Consider the following 19,308-nt stretch of genomic DNA (forward strand, 5'->3'; position numbering starts at 1 on the left):
GATATATTTCAAAGCTGAATGATCATAAACTTCATACTCTTCCTTATATTGAATACGATTTATAAATGGGGCAGGATAAGTTTAAACAGACAAGACACTTTTTGTTGTTTTGGAAATATATTACAGCAGTTTGAATAAAAGCGTCTTTAACACTTTAATTTGCTGGAAGGACTTTGTTAAATACCTCATAGAATCTTAAAATCTGGCAATTATATTTTAAAGGCTGGAATTCTTATGAAATAATGCTCAGTAAATCCCGGAATACAGTTTCAGGTGATAGTTTGAAACTTTATACAAGAGAAAAAAATCCTAGATGCTCTCAAGTTACCTGGGATCAGTGTTGTGTAAGTGTATTAATGTGTAAATTTTTTTACTTTTATTTTTTATTTTGTCAGTATGGAGGAGGGAGCAGCCGAGCGGTGTAAGGAGGCTATTGAGAAAGCGCTGCATTATGACCAGAACAACCCTGAAGCTCTGCAGTTAATGGCTAGCTACCTCTTCAGCATTGAGAAACCGGAGGTACACTATAATCTCTTCACAAGAAGCCATCCTGTCTTCTTTGTTGTGTCCTCACACACCACCCACGAAGCATTTATTTAAATCACTCCACCAGTGGCTTTAGAAGTGAACCGAATCCATTGACTGTGCTGTTGATGTTCTATACATTTTTCTTGTCTGCACACTTTGATAGGTTTATTATAATAACATTGCTTAGGTTGGTTTAGGTTGTGAATTTTAATTATGAACTAGCAACCAGAACTTAACAGCTCTGAGAAACATGTGCAAGAGATAGAGAAAGATTGCAAGTAGACTGCAACTCAGGTTACCATACACTTTAACTGAGAGTGTGCCCTTATAACGAATTCCCTCTTCCCTGAAGTGAAAACGTTGCACTTTAATTCCGACGTCAACCACTAGGTGGCAAACTGGTATAAGGGTTTTATATCCAGAATGCTTGCTGTAGGTCAGACAAGATATTAAAGCTCACAAGATGGCCATTCTTGTAATGATCCAGATTTAACTGCGTTATTACAAAGCAGGAGTTTGATCTGATTTTACATCTGATTTTATGCATTACGTGGTCTGAGTTAATGCTACGGCACTTTAAAGTTTGCTTCGTCCATCCTGCTCTCTTCTGCTTGTCTGGAGAAGCTTGTCCAAAACTAAAAGACCAAGTTCAATAATATGATACAATACAATAATATAATAAGAGAATGGATGCAAGCAGCACTTTTTTTTTTTTTTTTTTTTTTTTTTTTCCCAGGAAGGCCGTGACTACCTGATAAAGAGTGTGTCGTCATGGTTACCGAGTCGACAGAAGGAGGAAGAGTCTTCAGCAGGCTCAGAGCAACCTGATGAAGATGAGGAGGATGAGGAAAGAGTGCAGGTGTGTGCGTGTTTGTGTGTGCGCCTGTGATGTTGTCTCATGAAAGAACCATTATGTGTCATTAATCTTGAAACAGCTACTGAAATTCTATTCTTTTCTATTACATTACATTACATTAGTGCTGTCTTCCATTCCATTATATTACATTTATTTTTGACCTTTATGACCCTTTTGTAATAATGCACTAATGCAGCCATTTATCAGATACATTGATTGCATTTTTTGTGGCTTATTAACTTCGAGAGAGAGAAAAAAAAGAGAGGCTGGTGCTGGAACAACTGTTTATTGCTGCTATATAATGCAGGTGATTACAGGAACTTAGTAGTTTTGTGAGGTTCCACAATGTAAAATGTAACTATAAAAGGATCAATTGTATCCATATTTATGTATATTTATAGAAAATTGCAGACAAGTGTTTTGTGAGGAATAAAACACTTGTGAGACATGCTTTATTATACATCGCATTGTGGTTGATCACTCTGTCGTACAGGTTACGTATAACTTCCATAAACTCAGTATTACAGCAATAAATATGTAACTAAATCATTAGCACAATTCTGGACTATGTACTAAAGTTGGTCATGTACAACACATTTTAGTGAGCGTGATCAAGTTAATACATCACTAGATATTACTTTGCTACACAAAAATAATTAATCCATCACAACCTTCGACAGGGAATGATTCAAATCGGATGGTGCAGTGATCTGATTATTTTAAGAACCTAATTATGAAACAAGTGCTCTGTTTTCCCGACCAATATATTTATATGGAGACGTATGATTGCGCAATATTTTTAATCATGGTCGTTTCAAATAATCAAGATAAGCTGAAATGCTAGTGAATTGGTACTTATCTAATGATTGTGATAGGCGGAGATTTTAATCCTTGTTGCACTAATTTGGTAGGTGAGGAATAACGTCATGTGCTATAGGAAAATAACCAGTGACGGCGTGATGTGGTGCATTACCACTCCAATAACAGCATGTTTTATTCCTCTTGCACCACAGCAGTTTGACGAGTTGTTTTTTTTTTTTATTCATATTTATAGTCACTTTGTCATGGAATGTTTGTCAGACAAGTTAGTTCCTGTTGTCACCTTATAGACTGTTGTTTCATTACCAGCCTGTCTTTTTTTCTCTCTCTCTTAAAGTTAAAAGGACCTAAATAAATAAATAAATAAATCCCACAGCTTGTCATGTTACCAAGAAACTGGAAAGTTCTTTGGCTGTATAGGACCGGCAATTCAAACATGATTTCCTAAATTGTACAGTTCTTGCCTGGTCTAAAAATGTGATAAGAGTTGATTTTGTGGGAGGTTCCAATGCATGCAACATGTGACATGATGACATGCCCATGTAATTCTTTAGAGGTGGATAAGATTAAGACGTTTCTGTAGGAATGAGGAAAGTATGGTGAAACAACATACTGCCCATGAGATGTTGTGGTGTGTGTTTGTGTTTGGTTTCTAAGTGTGTGAGAGTTTGATTGAGGGACTTCTTTGCCCTCCGTTCCATTGGATAGACTAAAAGCAGCGCTGCATGAAGCTTCCTCGAACTTTGAAATGAGTTCTTGGATGGAGAAAGCTAGTGGGACTTGGAGAGACTAATCCTTTCATTTCGCTCTCAGTCACACTGGGCTCCAAGGCAGACATGTGCGCACACATACACATGCTGACCCTGTACTTTAACATCCCTCTTGAAACTTGAACTCCAAATATTTTACTCAAAACTAGCAAATATTATGCTGTTTCAGAGGTTGCTAAAAAGAATTTCTCTGCTTCTCTACATACATCACTGCCCTGAAATGAATCAGAGGAACTTAATAAAAGCCCTGGTTTTATTTCTGTATTTGCTTTTTGTTTGGATCATTTTCTGTTGTTTGGTTTAATAGCTGCAAGCATAATGTGATGGCAAATTAAACAGATTTCTTTCATGTTCTGCTGTGAACGTGTTCTGTTTCCTGTGAAAAGCAAAATGAACAGGATGTAAAAGCCACAGTGTAATTGGGATCAGATTTGGTTCAGTGCCATCATGATGAAAATCTGATGTGGTAGTACTCTTGCACTGAGGTACACACACACACACACACACACACACACACACACACACACACACACACACACACACACACGATATGAGACGGGAGGCTAGAGTGGTTAATGAGTAGACAAAGTTGAAAAGGCAAGAAAGGCTTAGACAGCAGGGAAGAGTGCAGTCAGCAGAAAAGGAGACAAGGCTCTGATGAAGTGCTAATGAGCCAAGAGGTTCAGAAAACACTCGTAGAAGTGCTGTTCATAAAAGAGCATCTTACATTTGCATCTTGCTCATCAAGCTCCAACTACCTAAGAGCATAACACACGTAATATCAGGGTAGAAATTCATTCACTTACAGTGCATGTGGTAGCTCTTGACTCCAGCGACAGAAACAACAGCGACAGAAACAACAATAGTAAATAATAATCAATAAGGATAAAATAAGGATGCTCTAGAATTTTGGGCACTGAAATCTTAAAACCACTTAAAACTAGACAAAAATGAAAGATTGGGGTTATGACCAAAAATCTAAACATGCTGTAAACAGACAGACAGACAGACAGATAGATAAATATGTTTTAATATTGTCTTGGGGACATAATTTTTTTTTCCATTAACTCATAATTATATAATTAGGCATTGATTATATAAAATGCTAATGATTGTTCATGATTACATTCTATTACTACTGCTACTACTACTCCTATTATTGTTACTACTTCTGTTATTACTGTTACTACTACTATTAATACTACTACTATTACTATTAATGGCACTATTACTACTAATAATTTTACTACTGTTACTACTGTCAGTAGTACTACTTCTATTACTACTACTAGTACTATTACTACAAAGAATTTTATTACTATTATTATTACTACTACTAATATTAATACTAGTAGTACTATTGCTACTAATTTTACAACTATTATTATTACTATTACTACTAGATCACAGAAGTGTATATACTCTGTATCACTGAACAGGCTACACAGCTACTAGTCCAAGCTCTTGTTATCTCAAAACTGGACTATTGCAATGCACTACTCTCAGGCCTCCCAGGCAGCACCATCAAACCCCTTCAGATGATTCCGAATACAGCAGCACGTCTTGTCTTCAACCAGCGCAAAAGAACCCATGTCACGTCCCTCTTCATCTTCCTCCCACTGGCTTCCTTTAGCTGATGGCATCAAATTCAAGGCCTTGATGCTCATGTACAAGATTTTGTCTGTAACAGCAACCCCCTGCCTCAACACTCCCCTTGAAGTTTATGTCCCCTCACGCAACCTGTGATCAGTTAACGAACAATGCCTGGTAGTGCCTACTCAAAGAGGCATGTAGTCCCTGTCCAGAACTGACTGTCCCTCAGTGGTGGAATGAACTTCCAACCTCAATCCGGACAGCAGAACCTGTCACTAAAAACAGATAAAGACCCACCTTTTCCGTGAACACTTAACTAACCCCTAACTTAAGCCCCCCCCCCCCGAACTTTATATCTATCTATCTATCTATATATCTATATATATATATATCTATATATATATATATATATATATATATATATATATATATATATATATATATATATATATATTACACCTTTACTCTGCACACTTTGCTTCTCTAGAACTCGATTAAAAATCTTGTATGGTAGCACTACTTGTATTGTTCTCCACTTGATATATTGCGTTGCTTGTATTTCCTCATTTGTAAGTCGCTTTGGTTAAAAGCATCTGCCAATTGAATAAATGTAAATGCAAATCTACTACTACTACTACTACTACTACTACTACTTCTGCTACTCCTGCTTCTACTACTGCTACTATTACTTCTGCTATTCAATATCAACTCATAATTTTTTGCTATTATTACTACTACTATTACTACTAATTACTACTTTCTTCTCCTCCTCCTCCTGTTAATATTACTTCTACTCATAGTACCACTACTACTCCTATTAATACCTGAATGTCTGTAAAACCTCTTTGTGAAAATATATCGTTATACAGTTTGTATTGTTATACAAATAAAATTGAATGATGATGATAAGATTAATAATAATAATAATAATAATAATAATAATAATAATAATAATAATAATAATAATTATATGCATCACTCAGTTGTTTTTCTTTTCAGATGTTCTTTCCCCTCAAGGGTGTTCTAAGTTTTAGTTTTGGCCAAGAATTTCCATTTAATTGCATCAATAAATAGCAAATTGTGTGTGTGTGTGTGTGTGTGTGCTGGATCCTGACGTTTTTAAGCATTGTTTCAGCATTATGTAAGCATAACGTTGCTTTAAGCCAAACAGAGATTTTTGCCCGTAACATATTCAATAAATTTTTTTTTCCAGAGTAACATCCCACCGTATGAGTCCCGAATAACATCAGCCAAATTACTGATAGAAGTTGAGGAATTTGAGGTAAGATGGTACTACATTGTTTCACTCTTGCATTAAAATTTAATTGGTAAAAAATCATTACATTACTGATATGACCAAAATTAAGCAAATGTAATTGTGATATTTTGAGCTCAATTATCTGGGTATGACTAATAATTTCATGTTGAAGTATTATTGTTGTTTTTACATTTTGCCCTCATCCTCCCACACAAAGGTAAATGAAAAACTGGATTCAGGGATCTGCTGCGCATAACAGCAGCTGAATTTGATTTCCTCTCAGACTCTTACAGGCTATTTTTCACTGCTCTTCTTGCTATTAGTTGCATAATCAGTGAGAAAGTCAAACATGTTTGAATATTTGGTTGGTGGGGGTTGCCGCTGAGCCCCAAAATTATTTGGCAACTGGGAGATGGGGGGTAAAATCAAGTATTGTTCACTAAGATTTGGTGTCTGTGATAAGGTGCAAATTTACTTCATATTCACCATGTGTACATGCACATATGCAGCTGCTACATGAGCCGCATTGTTCACATACTCACTACGTACATGTGGAGGATTAAAAGCAGCGTCCACCAGATTGCACGTCAGAGCTAAAACATCCCTGTCCATTACAGTCAAACTGTAATTTTAGCAATGTCATGCACAGCAGTGTTAAACAGACTGATGAGCTTTGTGTCTCTTTAAAACTTTCTGCAGTGGTTGTGATTGTTGTTATGATCTGGATCTCAAGTAGAAAACCCTCAGTGTATATTCAGAAATATGTACTAATCTAGGAAATCAAGAAGACTGGTACTCAAAACAGACCCTTGTGTATGGTTAAAGAATTTTTTTTGTAATAGGAAAAATGTAGTACTCAGTAACGTTGTAGAGTTGTACATAAATATGAGATTTGAGACAGATGGATGTTAGTGTGTTTACACAGTTGGGGTCACATGGTGCTATACTGCCTCCACTATTTCCATTGGTGCTGCACAACGAGCATGTTTTGTGTTCATTCCTGCCATCTTTCATATGCGTATAAATCAGTCTATAGGGTGAGTTACCCTACCGTACTGCTTTGATGTCATTTACATGTAAACCTGTTATTCAACAGAAACATCAATAGATTTGTGATTCTTCAGTGGATAAAATAAGTACACCTTTGGCCTCAGAAGCTAGTATTGCCCTCTTTGGCAGAAATAACTTCTTGTAGGTGTTTTGCATAATTCTCTACCAGGCTTGCTCGTATTTTTGCATGGAAGAGCGGTCAATATTCTTTCAGTTCCAAGATTTTTTTAAAGGGTTTTCTTGCATGTACTGCCCGTTTCAAATCCCTCCACAACATTTCAATGGGACTAAATCCAGACTTTGACTAGACCATTCCATATCCCTCCATTTCTTCTTTTTGCGCCATTGCTTGGTGGATTTGCTATTGTGCTTAGGATCATTATCCTGATGAAAGGTCACTTTCGGACAGATGGTCTCACATTATCTTCAAGCACTCTTTGATATGATGCAGAATTCATAGTTGAATCAATGAATGCAAGCTGTCCAGACCCTGAGGCAACAAAGCAACCCAAAACCATAACATTTCCACTTCCGTGCTTCACAGATGGTATGAGGTGCTTCTCTTGCAAAGGTGTTTTTGGTCTGCACCAAACATGTCTGCTGTTACTGTGGCCAAACCACTCCATCTTTGATTTGTCTGTCCAGAGCACATTATTTCAAAAGACCTGGTCTTTGCCTGTATGCTCTTTGGCAAACTGTAGTCTTGCAAAGGCTTTTCCTGGCACGCCTCCCATGCAGATCAAATCTCTTTCTGTTTGTAGAAGCATGTACTTTGACACCAACAGTTGCAAGACTTACTAGCAGATCCTGTAATGAAAGTTTGAGGTTTTTTGAGACTTCTTTTTGCATCAGAAGGTCTGCTCTTGGGCTGAATTTGCTGGGACAGTTAGTCCTGGACTAATTGGCAGTCGTTTGAAATCTGCACCACTTGTAGATTGTTTTCCTTACAGTGGAATGATATATTTCAAATAATTTGGAGATCTTTTTAAATCCCTTGCCAGACTCTTAGGCATCCACAAACGTTTTTCTGAAGGCCTTACAGAACTCTTTAGATCTTGGCATGATGACACCACACACCTCAATAAAAAAAGGGAACACCAGACACCAGAGAGGTATAAATAAGACAGGTTCCACCTGCACTTCCTAAGCAGGTTCTTATCACTGGCACCTCTTGGACATCTGATTATAATTTTATGGATTTGAAGGTGTGATAAATGTAGGGGTGTGTGAAGAAGGGCAAGGAGAAGGAAGCCAGACTTGACACAACTCAACGCTTTATTTTGCTCCTTTTTCTTTTTCCGCTTTTCAGTGTTCGTTTCACATGACACACATGCACCCACACAAAACACATTCACGTTGTGCTGGTGACTCTGTCTCTTGAGATGCATGTCTCTCTCCCTCTTATCCTGGCCTTGTCTCACTGCAACAGAGAACATCCATTCGGAGCATTCCCCACAGGTGCGCATTCCTTACCACTCACCTTCTCTGGCTCCGCCCACAGTCCTCAAAATCGGTGCTCGTCCACGCCCCCGCCTCCACAGGGTGTACTTACTTTTTTCATCTGACTGATCTGTTTTTTGTTCATTTAAATTGAGAAAATTACTACAAAACGTCAGTTTATGTGCCATTTCATAAAGTGCATCACCTTTAGTAATAGGCACTGTTTCAAATGTTTGCTTGTCCAAATATGCCAAAAAACCCAACAGTTAATTTTTTCACATGTCTGTACAGTCCTTATATTGCTTTAAACATGTCGCTGGTGTGCAGAATCAAAACCCTGAGGTTAATTGTAATTCAAATGACACTTGGTGAGTTTAGCCACCATAATACTTGTCATGTAGTTGGCGCCTAATGGTTGATTTTGAAATTTGACAACCCCAAGAGTTAACTAAAGTTCTGAAACTGTGAAGCTGTTGTGATTATTGCAGTCTTCTTTGCCTCCTACATCACCCTGCTCACTGTGCTCTTGTGGTTTCTCTATTAGTTGGATAGGAGATGTGAATCATAGGGTGTTATGCAACTGTATGTGTGTGCACTCTTTTTCCATACACTGTGCTTTGCCTGATTGGTGACTGGGGATCAATAAAGCACCTATATATCTGTAGAAACATCCATCTAGTACATGTACTGTCCTTCAGTCATAAAGATAGAGGTTGGAAATCTTCTGGAGAAGTACACAAACTTTATTTTCAGCCACATCTGACATTTGTTTATTCATGAATTATGTTTTACAATGCTGTAGTTGGTTTGACTGGTGCTGTTTGTCATGTCATCAGCTATCTTTTATCCTTATGTTTCATGATCTCACACTGTTCTGTTGGTTGGGAACGCGAAGTAAAAGTGAGTGTATGTGTGGAGGTGAAGAAATGAATGGATGGATTGGTATATACGTACCCATGGGCAGATATTGCGGTCGAGTGCCTCGTTCCATGGCCTTGTTGGAGCAAATATATCCCATCCTGCAATGCATTATGGGCATATGTGTAGTCCTTTTTCTACTAAGACTAATAAGTCTTGTAGGATATATTTGATACATTCTAATGTTTTTTCTTAAAATGTTTTGTTGGTAAAACAATTATACTGTCAGCCAGCTGTGTGCAGTGCAGTAGATGATGTGATTATGTGTACTAAAAGCAGTTAGGTGCTTTAGGAAGTAGGGATTTTTTTCTTTATCTGGTTGATGAATCTATTTGCTGGCCGGGAAACTAAGAACAGAAAACTAATAGCACGAATAGAGATCGACTGTCCTGGGTGCCCGGACTACTGATTTGTCCACCTCTAATTACAATAGGGTATGACATGATGGAGTGCATTACACTCACCATCCACTTTAAAACGAACACCTGTACACTTGCTCATTTATGCACGTATCCAATCAGCCAATCATGTGGCATCAGCACAATGCATAAAATCATGCAGATACACGTCAGGAGCTTCAGTTAATGTTCACATCAAACTTAAGAATGTAGAAAAATGTGATCTCTGTGACTTTAACCATGGAATGGTTGTTGGTGCCATATTGGCTGGTTTAATTATTTCAGAAACTGGAATATCTCCTGGAATTTGCACACACAACAGTCTCAAGAGTTGTTGGTGTGAACAGATTGGTGTGAACAACCAAAAAAAACCACTGAGTGAGTGACAGTTCTGTGGGTGGAAACGTTGATGAGAGAGGTCGGAGGAAAATGGCTCATTTAGTTTGAGCTGCCAGGAAGGGTATAGTAACTCAGTGGTTTTCAAAGTGGGGGCTGCGGCCCCCTTGGGGGCCACCAGGGGTACCTGGGGGGCCTCAACAATTTGGTCGGAGCCACCAAGCCCATCCCTCCCACTAGTATGTTTTCTCTTTCTCACTCTCAGATAACCACACACACATACACACACAATCAGTTCCTAATGTAATCTAAAGCTGTAATATGTAATTATTAATAAAAAAGGGGGATATATTCAGAAGTCTGTATATTTAATGTGTTTTAAAGACATCTTGCAAAAGGGGGGCCTCGGTCAAATGTTAATGCCATTTGGGGGGCCTTGCCCTGGAAAAGTTTGGGAACCCCTGTAGTAACTCATTATCACCCTTTACAACTGTGGTGAATAGAAAAGCATCTTGGCATGCACAAAACATCAAACCTTGTGGTGGATGAGCTACAACAGCAGAAGACTACATCAGGTTCCATTCCTGTCAGCCAAGAGCAGGAATCAAAGTTATCACGGGCATAGACACCCAAACTGGACAGTTGACGATTTAAAAAAAAAATCATCTCGTCTTTTTCCGAACCTTTTATCCAGAGTAACTTAGAAAACCTACAGTTGAAGGTGCAGTGATACGAAACACCTAGTGAATCAGCAAATATTCATAACTTAAAAGATGAGAGAAACGCTAGTTTCTATAAGTCTTAGAGAGATATTGTCTTCGTCACCAACTAGACCTTGAGTGTGAAATGTAATATCACTTTCAGAACATACTTTGTGTGTTTTTATATTATATTTATTATGCTAATATTATATTAAAAAATGTATGCAGAATTTCAAAATGTGTGAAAATTGTAAATGATTTATTGACGGATGACAGTTTTGCACTTCCCAAAAACAGTTTATACCCAAGTCTCACCCTTGTTTCAGTGGCAATATCACATAAATACTGTAGATTTGTATTTAGGTACTGCTGCTGTAATAATAAAGACTATCCTGTGCTCATCCCAGGACTGCTATGCTGCTTTTGATTTACCTCAGAATTGGAAAGACGAAACTCAAAATGACGTAATTTTTTATTTTTTTTCTTAACCTCTGTTCCTTCTAGCTAATGAAGAGGGGAAAAAACACCACCATCTCTATGTTTGTGTTTTGGTAACAACAATCTGGACAGCTAATATTAGCCATGAGTGATGTATTTACTGCCTCAAAACAGTATGTTTTTGTCTGTATTTACTATACAGAATTGTATTTTAAATGTTATAGATTAAACAAGCTAATTTTTATGTTGATTAATCTTAAGCAAATACTAATGTGTTCTCCATAGCTTATTTTAAAAGTAAAGAAGTAGTTTTGAGTTGAGGGGACATTTGATTTGTTGTTGTTGTTTTTTCTAAGCTGGTGGTGAGAAATTCTGAGTTGTAAGCTTTAGTTGATTATTTACAGTATGCGCAAACTGAAAATCCTTTTAACACACTCAGTACTGTTTGAGGTGGATGGGCTCCCTTTTGAGACTAGTTGTCTCGGGGAGATTTTTGCTCACTAATGGCACCTCTGGCTTGCTTATTAGGGATTTAATTCTACATCCATATTTCTATGAAGCTGATTTTTATTGTTAAAATTCCTATACAATTAAAATGGAATTTTCCACCAAGCGGGTCATTTAGCCAAAACATTTGCAAAGTATTTTGTTAGCTGACTAAAAGCAGAAAACAGGGCTTTCAGAAATGTGGATTTTTGCCTTTGAATATGTGAATGCTATTCAAATTTAAATAGTATTGTACAGTGTAATTAGTTTTGATAGCTTTAGTGGGTAGGAGTTTAAAAGGCACTTTAAAAATTGCCAAAGCCACTTTCTATTATGTGTGATGGCTAAAGAGGTTTGTTACTAAATGAGTGTTTGCTTCACTTGAATAATAAGTGTTTTTGTTTCTTTTTCCCCTCAAAGCATTTTTCTGTCTTTTCTCAATGGGAAGGTTGCATTTGAATAATTCAGGAATTGTATTTTGCTCAGCACTTGACCTTTACTGTGTGTGTGTGTGTGTGTGTGTGTGAGTGTGAGAGAGAGAGAGAGAGAGAGAGAGAGTCCTGAGAGCATATAATGAACTGTGAAAATCCTGAACAGATCCCACTGAGAAAGGTATAGAATGGTATATAGAATAGAAAAAGTAAAAAAAAAAAATGATGTGTGGAAATGAATGATAGCTGTGGGAGGTTTAAAAAATGAATGAGAGATCCTAGTTTTTCCACACAAGCAAGAATTGGGAAGAACCTGAAAGGGGTTGTTCTTTTCATTCTTTTGTCTGTTTTGTATCTCCATCCCAGTGGAGAAGCGTGTTTGTGAATGCAGCATGACTCGAAAGCTGTTAGATGTCTCAGCATGGCTGAAAGTGCTTCGCACCATAGGGGAGGCATTAATATTAATACCAGTCACCTGGCTGCCTGGTAGAGCTGCACTGAAGGTCATAGGGTCATTGCTTTGATAGCCGGTGCTTAGACAGAAGCCAAGCTCCTGCTCAGCATGAAACATTTTGATTGGTGTTTTGAGGAATGGAAAGAAAGTTGAAGAGAGAGAGCAAGAGAGAGAGAAGGAGATGGTATGATAACCAAGTAGTTGTATGACTTAAATTTCACATTTGCATTGATTCATTTGGTCGGCAGTTTTATTAGAATCCAGTCCATGCAGAGCTTGCAACTGTTGCAAGATTTATGTAGAATGAACTGAGAGACCAACAATTAAATATTGGGTTTTGACAAAAATACTAGTACACTAGTCAAGAAATCCACATTCCAACTTCACATGTGAAAATGTTACAAGTAGAATGTAGCTAGCTTGTAAAAGAGCAGCAACAAACTATCTCATCAACAGGTAACAGCACAGTAAAAGATAACTCACCTCGGTAGACATAGTGTACATACAGGATAACTTCATAATGCTGTTCATAGATTACGCAACCAAAATTTGCTAGGAGCAGTGGTGGACAAAGTACTGAAAAATTATATTTAAGCATATACTTAAATGTACTGGGATGTTAAAAAGGTAAAAAGTGATGAAACTATGTAAATTATTTCTATTACTTATCTAAAACTGTTAGAATATGATTTTTGTTTGAAAATAACTACACTGTTTTGACCGTAAACAACATCAAATTTTGCAGTATTTGTCATTAACTAGAATTGCATGACTTGCTGCCTAGCCAGAAATCAAGAAATCAAGGCTTTGCAGTGCTAACCTGGCATTAGCAAAGAAAACAGGCTAACATGGTTAAATATATCCAGTTAATGTTAGCAAATTAGTGAAACGTAACATGCTTTTTCAAATTAGATGGAGTTCATGCCTTCTAGGGAGGCATAGGAGACACCTCGTTTTATGTAAGTATTTGCCTACTCCATCCTCAAGGTTTACTCTGTGCAATGCAGCGGCTTATCTGTATTCAAATGCACACAACACAGATAGCTGTAACACTAACTACACTGTGTAGCATGAAAAGGTCACAGCTGATGTTAAAATATTTTACAGAATCTTTAAAATTGAAAATGTAAAATTTTTTGAATTTTTAAAAAAATTAATTTTTGTAGACATTAAATAAAACTAAAATCAAAAAGGTTTCTTAGAAAACCTATATATTGTGAATCTTTGATATTATTGTATATCATAACACCCACTTATAGCTATCAATAATTAGCCGTTTTTTACACATTTAAATAATGAGCCTAATATTTGAATAGTTGGAGGTTCATAAAATAAATCTGTGGAATTTATTTTGCCCTGTAAAACATGATAGCCCCATTGAGTTATTAACTTATTTCTTCTCTTTAAGTCCAATCGCCATGACAGGCTTTGGATATAGAACTCAAGTTTATGTTTTCAAAAGTGACACTTAAATTAATCCATTGTCTTGACAAGTAAAACTTAACATAACTGTTTGAATTGAAACAAAGGTTATCTTTAAGTTGAGTTTGCTCACGTGTTTAAGGCAGCAGGTGAACTTGCGTTTCTTAAATTTAACCACCTGAAATGTTTTACAGTGTACAGTTAAATGGGTCCCTGACAGGAAAAACTTTCCTATTTGCACAAGTAAACGTTAGGTGATGGGAACCCGGCACACGCATTCAGCCAAGACAGGCATAAGTCTGGGTTCGGATTTGTTTTCAAGCCGTGTCTTGCAACCCTGTGCTGTGGTAAAAGCGCTATAATATAGATGTCTGTTCAGTCAGGCATCCTGAGACAACCACAAGCCTGTGAGAGACAGGTCTCTCTGTAGATGTTTTGTACATTTCCACAGTGTGTGTATTTTTTAGTGCCATAACATCTTTCTTGAGGAAACTCGGGGCTCTTGAGAGATTTGGTATTATCTGTATGCACTCTTGAGAGAATCTGTGTGTGTATCTTTGTGTTTAAAGATGTCAAAACTCAGGAACAGGTTCTAACTCAATTTTAGCATGGACTTTTCCCCTATCGACACCATCTGGTCAAAGCCCAGCATACCCAATAACAGAAGATTTATGTCTTCCTTTGAAAGAGAAAGAGACAAGGAAAGCAAGAAGGAACAAAAGCGAGAAAGGAGAAAATTCTCTCATCACCACTTATACCAACTAGAATTGAATGTTAGTTTGTAATGACACTGGCAGGATCCAATTATCTCTAAAGAGGAAGGCATTTAATTAAGAAAAAAAAATCCACAGGGTTGCAGACTGCATTGTGTGCACATTTTTAATTGACTACCTAATTTTCTTTTGTGGGTTTTTATCTTTAGTGTTTTACCTCAAAAACTGCTTATAGTGAAAATTCTTTGAATAGCTAATCTTAATGGTTATGCTTTATGATACACATTATAATTTGTTAACGCGAAAAGGGTTTGAAAATCAGCAGCGTGTGTACAAGAGTTGGACAAATCATTCAGGTAGCTGAGGGCTTTTACTAAATTTGTATTATTTGATCTTTTTATGTTCTATTTCTCTCAGAAATAAGGCAAATTTTTCATTCAGATTTATGCAAAAAATTCAGTTCTCAATGTTATATTTTTTAGCTTGTTATTTTGCACCCATTTCTTGTTATGTTGCTCTTACCTAGCCTAAGAAAGTGTCTGAGGTAGCACACTGTGTTTGTGCCCTCAACAAAAAGTCTCTTCACATTGCACAAACAAGAAAGTGATTAGCATCTTTATTTACAGCTAAGCACCACACTTTATTTAGCTCAGTTTTGTCAGTGCATCCCCATGCCTGAGTTAGAAAAGATTGTCCTTTATCCATGCACGTTAATTAATCCACCTTGTAAATGTCGATATGTGTGGCATTATTCTGTTCCAGGTGGTGGGATTCAAAGTATGCGCACCACCGTGAAATGCATTTTCGATAAATATACAAACCCTATGAAAACATTTGTTTTGCTAAATAATGAGTAGAATTATCACTTTCTCTGAAGAAGAAAAAAAACGTAGGTGACAGCTAGCCTACTGAGCTTACTTGTCCACCAGGCAAATACGAATACAAAACTAATAGTGTTGTCATGGATTCCTGGGATAATGATTTCTCCACCCATGATATTACATTATTGTGTCTACTTTTTATCACCAAAACTTTCTCACATCTATGACACCAAGGCAATGTACTGTTGGCTCTATTTACTATTTTACAACTCAGCATATCATGTAATATTCCCAGATAGCTAATAATACAATGTTAGCTATCATTTATGCTGGTAACTTTATAAATCACAAGCTTCTCATTTTAACTATTTCTAGTTAAATGTGTGTTTTATAGGCATCGTATTGCTTCTAAATATCCTGTAGTCTTATCGAGAAAATTACTAGCTGTCTAATTATATATTCAAGCCAGAATGATATAACAAATATCTAGACATACATATGTAGACATTTTTGGCATTCTGTGCCAGCTTTATGAACAAAAGCATTGTTGCTACCCTGCCTTAGAATATGACTATTCCTATAGCCGAGTTGTCTTCATTATGGGGAATTTTTTTTGTGTGTGTTTATGTCTATATTATTGCACTTAACAATTACCTTCTGTTAGCTACAACTTTTTAGCTTAGACAGTTAGGTCTGGCCAGCCAAAACATGGGACTGGGTTGAACGAGAGCTTTCACTTGCCCAGCAGGATAGACAATACATTTTAAGATGGCAAGTTGTATTTTTTTTTTTTTTATAATTTCCCCCCAGTTATTGGAGACTTTCTGACAAGTAAAGTAGCTAGTAGGATATGGAATTAAATTTGTGCCAAAAATATTGAACATAGCTTCAAGAAATGAACAAAAAAAAAATACAATGAAAAAGAAGAAAAGACTCTGAAACTGAAAACAGTGAACATTTAAAATGGGTTTTCTTATTTCTCGTTTGATATTTTTGTTCATTTCTTGAAAAGTTACGTTAATACCTTTTGCACAAATTTTATTCTTTAGTAGTGTAGCTAACAATTATGTAAAAAAAAAAAAAAGCTTAGACTTCGCCTGTAATTATTGATTAATTATTGTGGTCAGAGTTATATTTTAAGAAATATTACACTGGATTGCTGGTAGTTTAGTATCTACTGTTGGTTAGACAGAATAATCTCTTAAGATGGCAAATACTCAGGTTTTATATGAATAATCACTGTGACCATAGTTGTTATTATTTTATTTTGATTTTTTTCAATATTTTAAAAGTGGGTTGAATAATTTTTCGAGTTGGAATTGTAGTAAACATATACCACCCATAGTTCTTTTTTCTGGTACGTAGAAATAATGCTGTATTTATCATTACCTTTCTCATTCCAGACCTTAATATTTCTGGTATATGAGAGATTTTGTAGCAGTCATACCAGTATTATTACCAGTATCATTATACTAATATTAAAGATGTTTGTAGGTTGTATTTTTGTTACATATTTATTTGTACAGTTATATCTGGTTTACTGATTCGTCTTTATTCCGTCAAGGATTTTCATTTTTGTGTGCACTCGGAGCTGTGAGAGAGAGATAACTGTATTGACTGTTGGGTGCATCAGTCCTCTGCTTCATACTTGCAGAACAGAACAGAATGATGAACCAGATATATATCTCTGCTCGAACCTCTAGGGGTGTCAAGATTCACTGATTCAAGCCAGTGCATCAGCTGTAATAATTCAAATCACTGTGTACAGAGCAAAAGCTGTGAGGCAATCATGACTGGATCACTACAGGTTTCTCTGTATGAGTCCAACTCCATACATCTCTTATTTTATTAGTATTCAGTCAATTTTATGAAACTAATTTCCTTTCACACTGGGTGTTTCTTTCTTGCGCTCATTCTTTCTCCACACTCCTATGCATCTCTGCATCCGTCAGTCCCTGTAAATGAAATATCCCATTCCCTAAAGCTAACATTTTTTCTTTTCACCTCATTGAACGACCTTTCAAACAAGGTCTGTGAAACATTATATCAAAATGAGATTTCAAGTTGAAATATTATCATAATGCTCAAACTGTGAAGAGGGCCATTGTGATGTAGGACCTCTTTCCCTCATTCTCTCCTTCTCTAACTGATTTATACCTGCTATATTTATTGTAATTGGTGTAAAAAAAAAAAAAAAAAAAAAAAAAAAAAAAGGTTAGAAATCAATCTTTTCACACTCTACTGCATTACAATGCTAACATCGTATTGCATCCTTGCAAGGATTAAATGTACTTTCAGAGGGGTAATTGCTGATCATACACATTCCTGTGTCAGAGTTTTCATCATGGTATCTACTCTTATTTGAATATTTTCAGCAATTATGACATTAAATGAGAAAACAATAGTTTTTTCAGTCTTGTTCAAAGGTTGTTTCTTTAGTAGTTTATGAAAATAATGCAAAAATATTCTGATTTACTTCTGGTATGTTTGTTCCTTACTTGTCTAAAATGCAACACATCTTAATTGGCATACTGCAACTAGTTCTTCTTCTTCTTCTTCTTCTTCTTCTTCTTCTTCTTCTTCTTCTTCAGTATGCTTCAATACAGTACTGGTATCAGGTATCTGTCCGACACCATGCTCATACTTGTGTAATACTTGTAAAAAATGAATAAATAAAATCCTTGGATACCTCATATTATAGTAGGTGATATTATGTACAGTGGCTTGCAAAAGTATTCAACACCCTTATAAGACATCAGATTCATCTAGATTACAGATAACACTTACACCGATTGTTCCAGACAGTATTTTATTGCAAGCCAGTATGCTCTTAAAGTCAAAATTCAGAATTTGTTTGGTCTTTAAAAAAATAAAAATAAAAACTGAAAAATGCTGCTTGCACAAGTATTCAAGTATTTCTCCCAAGCTTTATTTTTTTTAGCAGGCTAAAGCAGGTTCTTTTTTTTTAATTTCCCACTGTATTTTGCTCCATCCATTCTCCCTTTAATTTTTACTAAAAGAAGAAGCTTCTAAAAAGAAGCTTCTGAGGATGAAAAGCATTAATTATTAAAATGTTAATTGAGGTATGGCCTGTGTTATGTTTGCACCACACATAGTGCTTTGAAATTTGATATAGAAACAAATATCTTGATCTTGGTTTCATCTCACCTAAAGCCCACATCATTACTGGGTCACTCTTACTCTTTTATATGGCTCTTCTTGAGCAATGGTTTCTTTCTAGCCATCCTCTCACACAGTCCTCAATTATGCAAAGCTCTTGAAATGGTTATCTGGTGCATCTTCACTCCACTCTCAGCCACTGTACTCTGTAACTCCTTCAGAGTGACTGTTTGATGGAGGGCCTTGTCTAGGTAATGCTTGGGTGGTGTGATGAAGCTTCCACTTCCTCACTACGGATCCAACAATTCTTAGATTCTGAGATGTCCAACCTCTTAGAAATAATTTTATGTCCTATTCCTAATTTATGACATTATTTTTTACCTTATTTTTCACTTCATTATGAAGCTTCTTAGCCTTCATTTTTCGCCCCTTTCCTTCGGACTGACAATCTCTTCAAAGGCAGTTCAACAGAGGGGGAGCTGTTTTAATATTTCACAGGTGAAGGACATTTATAAGTCAACTGTGTCCTCTTAAGACAGAATCTTTCATCTGGAGCTTCTGGAACCTTGGGGGTTGAATATTTATGCAAGCAGCATTTTTCAGTTTTTGATTTTCTCTGAAATACTTGCTGATCAATAATTAAAATTGACATTGAAAATTCACTGTAAGAGAACATGTGTCTGCAATCAAAATACTAATTGGAAAATTCCAGTTGGGTTGATTACTTTTGCAAGCCACTGTGTATAAGACCTTTTT

General features: G+C 36.3%; 1 protein-coding gene across 1 annotated transcript in view; it reads left to right on the top strand.

Moving 5' to 3' along the window:
• The window catches only part of si:dkey-12j5.1 (uncharacterized), an 84,346-nt gene that overhangs the window by 19,819 nt on the left and 45,219 nt on the right, over positions 1 to 19,308 (top strand). The window contains exons 6-8 of the mRNA XM_017453232.3: positions 396 to 519; positions 1,265 to 1,387; positions 5,780 to 5,848. Of these exons, the coding sequence (XP_017308721.1) occupies positions 396 to 519; positions 1,265 to 1,387; positions 5,780 to 5,848 (316 nt within the window). The remainder of the gene's footprint in view (positions 1 to 395; positions 520 to 1,264; positions 1,388 to 5,779; positions 5,849 to 19,308) is intronic.

The sequence above is a fragment of the Ictalurus punctatus genome, chromosome 23, assembly GCF_001660625.3.
Source record: "Ictalurus punctatus breed USDA103 chromosome 23, Coco_2.0, whole genome shotgun sequence".
In the NCBI taxonomy this organism is placed as follows: Eukaryota; Metazoa; Chordata; class Actinopteri; order Siluriformes; family Ictaluridae; genus Ictalurus; species Ictalurus punctatus.